This window comes from Trichechus manatus, unplaced genomic scaffold, assembly GCF_000243295.1.
Source record: "Trichechus manatus latirostris isolate Lorelei unplaced genomic scaffold, TriManLat1.0 scaffold00043, whole genome shotgun sequence".
NCBI classification, from domain to species: Eukaryota; Metazoa; Chordata; class Mammalia; order Sirenia; family Trichechidae; genus Trichechus; species Trichechus manatus.
Genome location: NW_004443979.1, coordinates 2,818,899 through 2,830,034, shown reverse-complemented (window position 1 = coordinate 2,830,034; position 11,136 = coordinate 2,818,899). Strand labels below are relative to the sequence as shown.

The 11,136-nt window shown below is 38.8% G+C and overlaps 1 protein-coding gene across 1 annotated transcript in view; it reads left to right on the top strand.

Annotated features, from left to right (window-relative positions):
* The window catches only part of TTC6 (tetratricopeptide repeat domain 6), a 249,006-nt gene extending 239,923 nt beyond the window's left edge, over window positions 1-9,083 (top strand). Inside the window, exons 32-33 of the mRNA XM_012555603.2 lie at window positions 7,854-8,079; window positions 8,947-9,083. Of these exons, the coding sequence (XP_012411057.2) occupies window positions 7,854-8,079; window positions 8,947-9,083 (363 nt within the window). The remainder of the gene's footprint in view (window positions 1-7,853; window positions 8,080-8,946) is intronic.
* Window positions 9,084-11,136: the final 2,053 nt, after the last annotated feature.

Genomic DNA, 11,136 nt, shown 5'->3' with positions numbered 1-11,136 from the left:
AGAGACTTCATCAGCCTGAGACCAGAAGAACTAGATGGTGCCTGGCTACCACCAATGACCACACTGACAGGGAACACAACAGAGAGTTCCTGACAGAGCAGGAGAGAAGTAGGGTGCAGAACTCAAATTCTAGTAAGAAGACTAGACTTAATGGTCTGAGCGAGACTGGAGGAACCCTGGAAAGCATGGCCCTGGATTCTCCAGCAGCCCAGAACTAAAACAATTTCCGAGGCCAACTCTTCAGACAGGGATTAGACTGGACTGTGGGACATTAATTTATAAAGAGTGTGCCTCTTAGCTTAAGTAGATACAAGAGACTAAACAGGCAGCTTCTGTCTGGAGGTGAGATGGGAAGGCAGAGAGGGTTAGGAGCTGGTTGAATGGACATGAGAAATCAGGTGGAAAGGAGGAGTGTGCTCTCAGAGTATGGAGAGAGCAATTAGAGTCACATAACAATGTATGTATACATTTTTGTATGGGAATAAAATAAAAATAATAAAAAAAGAAGAAGTGGAGGAGAGAGGAGGCACCAGAAAGGAGACTGAGAAGGGAGCACCCAGTCAGGATGATGGGAAGGAAAGCAGGAAATATGCTATCATCTGGAGAATAAGTTGCTTTGAGAAGGGAAAATTGTTACTTGTGTCAAATTCTGCTGAGAGTTCAAGTCAGAGGAGGATGGAGGAAGTCATTGATGATTTTGGCAAGAATATGTCAGAGGAGCAGTGGAGGCTTGAATGAAAAGGGTTGTGGAGAGAATGTGGGGTGAAGAATTAGAGAAAGTGACTATAGACAACTGGTTTAAAAAATTCTACTGTGAAGCACAGTATGAAATGGAGGGAGTGGTCTGTGGTGTTAAGAGTTATCTTTTTTTTTTTTGTTTAAAGATGAGTGATACTGATTCACGTTCTTATGTCAATGAGAAGAATCTCGTAGAAAGGGAGAAATCGTTGTAAGAAAGAATGGTGGGGATAATTAGAAAAGTCTTCTGAAAATTTTATGGGATTAGACTACAAAAATTGCAGGGTGGCCTTTTATAGGAGAAGAATTATTATTAGTTATAAGGAAAGGCAGAGGGTTTGGGCACAGTAGAATAATGTAGATAGGTAGATTTTGGTAGTAGGCATTTGTATCTATTGATTATATTTTCTCCATGAAATAAGTGTGTTAGTCACCAGTTAAGAGTGGGGGTGCAAAAAGGGGACAGAAAGCTAGTCGAGGAGAAAAGAGAAGGTATAAAATAATTGTTGAGGAAAGTGGGAGCGTGACCATACTAGGGGAGTGTAGTATGATTACCAGACAACATTGAGTTCTAATTTAAGGTCCATGGTTATGAATTTAAAATGAGATCCTGATTCTAAACTGCTTTGTTTCTATACAGATTCAATACTGCTTTATACCACTCTGCATTTGGTTTTGTGGGTTCATCTCTTACCTCCTCACTCCAGTTAGACAGTAAAGTCATTAGGGAAGGAACCATACTCTGCCCTCTTCTCCCTACATTTCCTTACTCAGAAAGCCGTCTATTCCCATAGCTTACACTACTTGTCACTTTGAGGACTAAAGTGCACCTAACCCAAGCCATGGTGTTTTCAGTTGCCTCATATGCATGTGAAAGCTGGACAATGAATAAGGAAGACCGAAGAAGTATTGATGCCTTTGAATTGTGGTTCTGGCGAAGAATATTGAATATACGTGGACTGTCAGAACAATGAACAAATCTGTCTTGGAAGAAGTACAGCCAGAATGCTCCTTAGAAGCAAGGATGGTGAAACTTATCTCACGTACTTTGTACATGTTATCAGGAGGGCCCAGTCCCTGGAGAAGGACTTCATTCTTGGTAAAGTAGAGGGTCAGTGAAAGAGATGAAGATCCTTAACGAGATGGATTGACACAGTGGCTGCAATGATGGGCTCAAGCATAGCATCGATTGTGAGGATGGCACAGGATCAGGAAGTGTTTCATTCTGTTGTAGGTAGGGTTGCTATGAATTGGAACCTACTGTACGGCACCTCACAACAACACTACTTGTCAGTCTCCACCTCTCTTCTAAGCTCCTAACCCTTATTTATCACCAGCTGCTAAAACTAGATGTTTTACAAATGCTTTAAAGCCAAAACTGAATTGATCTCCATATCCCATACTTCTAAACCAGCTCTTTTTTATTTAAACCATCTCTGAATTCAAGATGTCATTTTCCATAAAGTCACCCGAGTAAAAACATCAGAGTCCACCATGTCTCTTTCTTCCTCACCTCCTTCATCTAATCAGTCATTAGTCCTGTCAATTTTGCACCTTGTTGTAGAGAAAAACTTGAACACTGTTTCAAGTTAAAACAGAGAGGTTTTCTAAGGGTTTAAAACAATTGCAATTGGGGAACTATGTAGCCCATTGAAAATGGAGCCAGGTAGTCCCAGGGCAGTTTCATTATACAGGTATTCTTTTGGGGTAAAAAAGAACCAAACCATAGGGAGGGCAATTACAGGGAAATCAATGAATATTGTAATAATCACACTCTGATTGGTTACTGATTATTAATAGTACAGTTAGTGATTACAGATAGTTTCACTGGATCCTTACATCATGGTCACAAGATGCTTACATGTAGTTTCTTTGTCTGTCTGGCAAAAAGAAAAAAATACCTTGATCATAATGGCACTCAGCTTTTCCGGTTGTTGTTAGGTTCCATCAAGTCAGTTCCAACTCATAACGACCCTATATACAACAGAATGAAATACTGCCCAGTCCTGCTCCATCGTCACAATCGTTGTTATGCTTGAGCCCATTGTTGCAGCCACTGTGTGACTCCATTTCCTTGAGGGCCTTCCTCTTTTTTGCCGACCCTCTACTTTACCAAGTGTGATGTCCTTTTGCAGTGACTGATCCCTCTTGATAACATGTCCGAAGTATGCATGGGGTAGTCTCGTCATCCTTGCTTCTAAGGAGCATTCTGGCTATACTTCCAAGACAGATTCATTCATTCTTTCGGTAGTCCATGGTATATTCTTTGCCAACACCATAATTCAAAGGCGTCAGTTCTTCTTTAGTCTCCCTTATTCATTGTCCAGCTTTCTCATGCATATGAGGGGATTGAAAACACCATGGGTTGGGTCAGGCACACCTTAGTCCTCAAGGTGACACCTTTGCTTTTCAACACCTTAAAGAGGTCTTTTGCAGCAGATTTGCCCCATGCAATGCATCTTTTGATTTCTTGACTGTTGCTTCCACGGGTGTCGATTGTGGATCCAGGTAAAGTGAAATCCTTGACAACTTCAATCTTTTCTCCTTTTATCATGATATTGCTATTGGTCCGGTTGTGAGGATTTTTTTCTTTAAGCCGTAATCTATACTGGAGGCTGTGGTCTTCATCAGTAAGTAGATCTTCATCAGTAAGTACTTCAAGTCCTCTTCACTTCCAGCAGGAAAGGTTGTGTCATCTGCCTATCACGGGTTGTTAGTGAGTCTTCCTCCAATCTTGATGCCCCGTTCTTCTTCATATAGTCCAGCTTCTCGGATTGTTTGCTCAGCATACAGATTGAATAAGTATGGTGAAAGGATACAACCCTGACGCACACCTTTCCTGACTTAAGCCACGCAGTATACCCTTGTTCTGTTTGAATGACTGCCTCTTGATCTATATAGAGGTTCCTCATGAGCACAATTAAGTGTTCTGGGATTCCCATTCTTTGCAGTGTTATTCTTATGATCCACACAGTTGAATGCCTTTGCATAGTCAATAAAACACAGGTAAACATCTTTCTTGTATTCTCTGCTTTCAGCCAGGATCCATTTGATATCAGCAATGATATCCCTGGTTCCATGTCCTCTTCTGAATCCAGCTTGAATTTCTCTTCCAGAGTATGGGTATTTTGAGGGGTACAGATGGTCACTTGGTTAAAACCCCTTGGGGCATGTGGTTGTACATCCTGTTTTGACCACCAAGGAAAAAGATGTTTTTTTTAAAAAAAAACATGGCCATTAGTCTAGAATCCACATTAAAATTAGGTAGCATGGTCAGCATATTACGCCTCTGTCTCACTAACTGCACCGAAAGTTGTCTTTTCCTGAGAGTCTTAATTTTTTCTTGAATATGTTGAGGAAGTATCCCTCAACAGATCAGATAATTTCTAAAGGGTTAAAGCACTTAATGATTTGTGTTCTCCCTTCTTTTGTCTTTAATTTGTGACTTAATGATTTGAAACCACATGTAGATGAGCTTCATGCTTCCCACCATAAGAGAAAAGAATAAATTCCAATTTATATGCAGGTGCCCTAGTTTATTATCATGAACTTGAGGTGACTTTTTAAAATAACTGGCTCTGCTTTCTAATTAATTACAGAAATAAGGACATTAGATCAATTGTTAAAAAATCATGGCTATCCCTTGTGGTGTCTTCGGGCTATAACTGGTCTCTAGTTAATACTCCTGCACTTCAAGTAACATTCAATTTATAGGTTTTCATTTCCTAACTAATATGTTTTGGAAGCTATAATGAAAATTACATTGTTCAAAGTTAGGCACACTATTGGTGTTTTACTGGGTTCTTTACTCTTAGCTGAGGTAAACATTTGCTCCTACCAGATTGAAGTCATATTTTTTGTGATGTGGAATTATTTAGCTTTTATTGATAATTTAATGATGAATTTAAATGAAGCCTAAATTACTTTCTGAAGGAAGTCTTGGCCTTGCCTTGAGCCACTCCCTTGCCTCGTCTCTTTGTCCATCATTCACTTCAGTAGTGAATTCTTTTTAAGTTCTTCACAGACGAATGTCCAATTTTGCCACCATCTCAAGGGATCCTTAAACTACACTTAACTGTTCTTAACATAGAATAGCTGCCATCCAAGGATGAGAGGGGAAGCACAATCTTGATCTCATTGCCTCTCAAAAGTCAGAGAGGCAGCAAAGTTTATGGAGCATTGACTGAAGACTGTTGTCTCATCATTTCTGGACACTGGAAAACAATGTCTATTCTTCTCATGCTTGAACCTCTACTATGTTCTGCATATTGTTCTCAGTACTTTACATGTATTAGATCACTTGATCCTACAGCAACACTGGAAGTGCAGTTCTTTTTATACTTCCATTTTACACATGAGGAAATTGAGGCAAACAGCTTTAGTAACTCACTCAAGGACATAGACTTAATAAATGGTACAGACAGGATTCGAACCCAGCAATCTGACTCCAGGGACTGGGCTCCTAACCTCTATGCTATCAGTGTTTTGTATCACCTCTGATGGAAGTAAATTGAGGGCAGATCCTTAGGGAGCGTTATTGTACAGGTAGCAGGGAAAATAGTTCAGTGAAGGATACTGAGAGAAAATGATCAGAGAGAGAGGCAGGAGAAAAACCAGGGAGACATTGTCTCAAGGGCAGAGAGAGTTTTAACAAGGTAAAATAGATCAAGAGTATGCATGCCACAGGGATATGCTGGAAGAAAAGAACTGGAAAATCTACTAGGCTTGAGGACATTTGTAATTTTAGCAAGAGCAGAACTCATGGAATAGAGGAAGGTAAATAGAAGCCAGATTACTTTCTGAAGAAAGGCTTGGCCCTGCCTTGAGTAGTGGGTCCGGAAAAAATTGAGTGGTAAGAAATTGGAGAGAGCAAGCTCAGTCGTTAAAAATGACTTTTCTTTTAAGGTAAGTTTTAAAGTAGGAACCAGATTTTCATCCATTAGGGATAGAAATACCTGCCTTGGGTAGTAGAATGTCTAATCGGCATCTCAAACTACTTATGGTGAAGGGTCAGTATTTTTTTTTCTTTTTAATTTCCAACTTATTCTAGATCAATACATTACTAAAATAAAAACAAGTTGCTGGAAAAATGATCTTATACTTGGATGTCATAGCAGTGTCATGCTATAGAAGTTACTATTCGTTTACTCTCCATTTATGTACTTATCTCTTTGCAGACCTGTAGCAAATGGTCCTCAGGCCAACTCTCCACCACTGGTCTACAGAACACACTGTGAAGGGCCCTTCCAGCCTGATGATAAATTGTGAATAATCTAGAGTCTTTGATCTTCTCTATAAGCTGATTCTATCCTTTCCCTCCCTCCCTTCTTTCCTCATAACTTTTCATAGTATAACTGAGTTTTTATCCCTTTCGGTGTGGTTTAGAATCTTATTTTAAAAATACATTTATCTCTTTAATACTGTTTTTATATGCAAAATGTGGTTTTTCTAATTTATATTTTATCTTCTTATTGTGGCCTTCTTCTCTAATTTATGTTTTACTATCTATTGAATGATATCATTAATATCACATGCAAGTAAAATTTTGCTATAGATAATTTAAAAAAAAGTTGCAGCAGTACATCAACAGGGACCTGACAGAAATTCAAGCAGGATTCGGAAGAGGACGTGGAAAAAGGGATATCATTGCTGATGCCAGATGGATCTTGGCTTAAAGCAGAGAATACCAGAAAGATGTTTACCTGTGTTTTATTGACTATGCAAAGGCATTCAACTTTGTGGATCATAACAGATTATGGATAACATTGTGAAGAATGGAATTCCAGGACACTTAACTGTGCTCCTGCAGAACCTGTACATAGACCAAGAGACAGTCGTTTGAACAGAACAAGGGGACGCTGCATGGTTTAAAATCAGGAAAGGTGTGCGTCAGGGTTGTGCCTTTCACCATATTTATTCAATCTGTATGCTGAGCAAATAATCCAAGAAAGTGGGCTATGTGAAGAAGAGTGAAGCATCAGGATTGGAGGAGACCCAGTAACAACCTGCGATATGCAGATGACACATCATTGCTTGCTGAAAGTGAAGACTTGAAGGACTTACTGATGAAGATCAACGACCACAGCCTTCAGTGTGGATTACACCTCAACGTAAAGAAAACAGAAATCCTCACAACTGGACCAATAAACAACATCATGATAAATGGAGAAAAGCTCAAAGTTGTCAAGGATTTTGTTTTATTTGGATCCACAATCAATGCGCATGAAATCAGCAGTCAAGAAATCGAGCGACGTATTGCAGTATTGCATTGGGCAAATCTGCTGTAAAAGACCTCTTTAAGTGTTAAAAACAAAGGTGTCACCTTGAGGACTAAGATGTGCCTGACCCAAGCCATGGTATTTTCAGTCGCCTTATATGCATGTGAAAGCTAGACAATGAATAAAGAAGACTGAAGAAGAATTGATGCATTTGAGTTATGGTGTTTGCAAAGAATATTGAATATAACATGGACTGCCAGAAGAACGAATGAACAAGTCTGTCTTGGAAGAAGTACAGCCGGAATGTTCCTTAGAAGTGAGGATGGTGAGACTTTGTCTCACTTGCTTTGGACATATTACCAGGAGGGACCAGTCCCTGGAGAAGGACATCATGCTTGGTAAAGAAGAAGGTCAGCAAAAAAAGAGGAAGACCATTAAGGAGATGGAATGACACAGTGGCTGCAATAATGGGCTCAAATATAGCAAGGATTGTGAGGATGGTGCAGGATCGGGCAGTATTTTGTTGTACGTAGGGTCGCTGTGAGTCGGTACTGACTTGACATCACCTAACAACAACTTCTAATGGTGTACAGGAATGTTGGAGGAAGCGGTAGTGGGAACATTTCACCCTTGCAGGGAGGAGTATTTTACTGCTGATATTGTTTAGAATTGCTGACACATGGTGATTGTAAAAAGCAAAACATACTTCTAGTTGGTTTTATTATTGTTTTTTACTTTCTTTACAGACAGTGCACCTCCTTATTGTCTGCACTGGAATGCTTTCACTGCCCCTCTTGGTACACAACTGGCCTTAATTTTAAATTAAAAGTGCTTTAAATTGCTGTATAGCTACCAGTTAAAATATATCCAAATTATTATTACTTTGGTATTTTATAGGCCTGTGACTACTTCTCAAAGGCTTTACAGTTTGATCCAGAAGATGAGTATGCTCTCATGAATCGAGCTGTTACAAATACAATATTAAAGAAATACGAAGAAGCAGAAGAAGATTTTGCAAATGTAGTTGATAGTTGTCCCTTTTGGGCTGCAGTATATTTTAACAGAGCAAACTTCTACTACTGCTTAAAGCAATATGAAATAGCTGAAGCAGACCTTAGTAAAGGTATATTATTTTATAATTTCTTGCTAAGATTACATTGGTTGATATGTTTGTTTTTAGACTATAAAAGAAGAAAATCAATGGGTCTGTTTGTTTCGGTAAACTTACATAACAATTACAGTTTATAGATATCATGCCTTCATTGTAATCAATATAGATTCCTTTATGTAATATCTTAATTTAAAGCTTTGGTAAGCTGAGCTCTGGTGGTTTAATGGTTAAGACCTTGGCTGCTAACCGAAAGGTCGGCAGTTCAAATCCACCAGGCGCTCCTTGGAAACCCTGTGGAGTAGTTCTATCCTGTCCTCTGGGTTGTAAGAAGTTGGAATCGACTCATCGGCAACAGGTTTAGTTTTTTTTTTTTTTTAGGTTTAAGCTGAGATACAGAGAATTATTAGGAAACTATACACAAACAATATCAGCCTTTCAAAGATTTTTTTTTTTTAGATATAGAGATCAAAGTAACTTATTTGTGTTTGTATATTTTTTAATTAAAAAAAAACTATTGTTGCATAGTAATACAACAACAGTAAAATTTATCATCTTTTTTAAAATTGTGATTTAGGTGAAGGTTTACAGAGCAAATTAGTTTCCCATTGAATAGTTTATACACAAATTGTTGCATGACATAGGTTGCACTCCCTGCAATGTGTCAGCCTGTCCTCAAAGAGGACTGTTCTGTGTTTCCCGAGTTACCTTTATAGAAAGATTCAGTATTTTTGACTTAACTAAATAATTAGTTACATTGGAAGAAAAAAGTGTTTTCAAATAAGTAATAAAATTTTTATATAGTTTTTATTTTTTTTAAATGAGACTATTTTTGAGTGCTAGCATAAAACATATCTTGACATTTACCTTCTTCTTTTGCAGCTCTGTCTTTGAAGCCTAATGATGCTCTAGCATACAGTCTTAGAGCAGAAGTTCGTGGTAAAATAGGTTTGATTGAGGAAGCTATGGCTGACTATAACCAAGCCCTTGATATTCAAGAATTTGCCCCAGTTATATGATTACACAGACCATGTTTTCTGTAGTAGCTTTCATAGCTCTCCTCCCTGAAATTGAAACATTTGTTGTTTAAAGACTGCACTATCTTCATTATTGTATTCATTATGTCTAGTCTTCCGCAAAACCCTTTAATGCATTGAAACCAAATATTTGTTACACATTAATTATAAAACTTTTAGATCATTTTCTGCATATTTCAAATACCTCAATAATTGAATTTCTTCATTGTGCAGAATTTATGCAGAATGTTTCTTAAAGAATATTAACACTTAAATATTTTCTTTAAAGTAAAAGAATTCGTTTTGAAAGGATACTGTATGAATGTAGAAAATGTCTCATCTACGTATTATTCATCAATCCCTGCTCAATTTGTTCAGTAGTATCCAGATTAAAATAAAATCAGTGTAGAGCTGATGACTGTAAAGAAACTGAAGTTTAGTACATTTCCTTCCTTCCCCTTTAAACAATATGTATACAGGCCTGTATTCTTCCTGGTATTCACATTCTTCCAGCAGATAAACGTGTTTCTCTTTATATGTTGCCTTTCTTTCAGGATAAAGACATAAAGATTTTGAGGATCCCCTTTCCTTGAGATCATTCCCTCTACCTCTTTAATACAAATTTTAGAAACACGAATACAAGCCTCTACACGTTTTTAGGAGTCTCTAGGTGATGCAAATGGTTAAGCGCTCACCTACTAACCATAAAAATTGGGGGTTCTAATCCATCCAGAGACCTCTCGAAAGAAAAGTCCAGCGATCTTCTTCCAAAGGGTGACAGCCTTGAAAACACTATGGAGGGCAGTTCTCCTCTGCAACACATGGGGTCTCCATGAGTCGGAATCAACTCCAAGGCAATGGGTTTGGTTTTGGTTTTGGTTTTTTTCTTTATAAAACGCCCCTAAGAGATCCTTGAGTGCAGGCTTTGGGCTTTGACTCCATTCTGATTTGCTTCACTCAGTTTATTTTCCTTCTTAGTTTTATTTTTCCAGTACATCTCCAGCACCTCAGAGATCTGTTTCCACTGGGATAGGCATTTTGGAAAGAAATGCTGTGCTTCTATCCACCCAGATTCCTTGGTGTTTAGTTTGCTGTATCAGGTTTTCACAATAGAAAGTTGATTTTAATGTGTAAGCCACTGTGGGGTGTTCCCAACTATTTCAGGACAGTTTTTTTGGTGTGATATGTAGGGCCATCATCCTTAGTGAGTTATTTCCGTTGGTGAATACGATACATTTAATGAGCGGCTTCAGATCTTCTTGCACTAGCTTGTCTCCAGGCCCTTTGGTCCCAGCCCCAGCCACAGATGAGATTCAGAAAAAACTTTTTGCACCAACAGACAGCCCCGCAGCTCCTACCTATGCCGCTCACCTCTCCCTGCTGCCCTGAGGCTTTTCTGTTGATGTAAGGCACTAGGTGCTATGGGATTCTCTCAGTACCCACCATGCACACCACAGACTTGCAGGGGACCTACATCCCTGTCGGGTGAATTTGACAGATGGGAGGAAGAAACTGGTAGAAAAATTCTTCTCCCTTATGCCTCTGGGTGGAATGTCCTGAGACACTCAGTTTATATAACTTCCTGGAGGATGGCCTGGGAGATTGAGCAGTCAATTGCACTTACTGGTGGCCAGCTTCAAAACACACCTCATAGTGGTGCTCTTGTCTTCCCTACCTCACTCCGTTTTTCACCACTCCTGCTTTCCTCAGATTGCACTTGCTGAAAAAGTACTTTGAAGAAGTATTTGCCTTAGGTTCTGCTTTCTGGGGGAACCCAGGCTAGAACAATTAGTAATCTATTTTTTTCTGATTACAAAAGAGACACATTTCATTACAGAAAACCTGTAAGTTACAGAAATGCCTAAAATTGAGAGTAAAAGCCATCTATTATCCTACAACTCTTTCTTCTAACATCTTGATGTGTAGAAACAACAGTAAAAATCTCCCACTCCCTTTCCCACTCCTATTTTACCTCCCAGAGATAGCCATCAGCAAAAATCTCATGCTCGTGTGTGTGTGTGTGTGTGTGTGTGTGTGTGTGTGTGTGTGTGTGTGT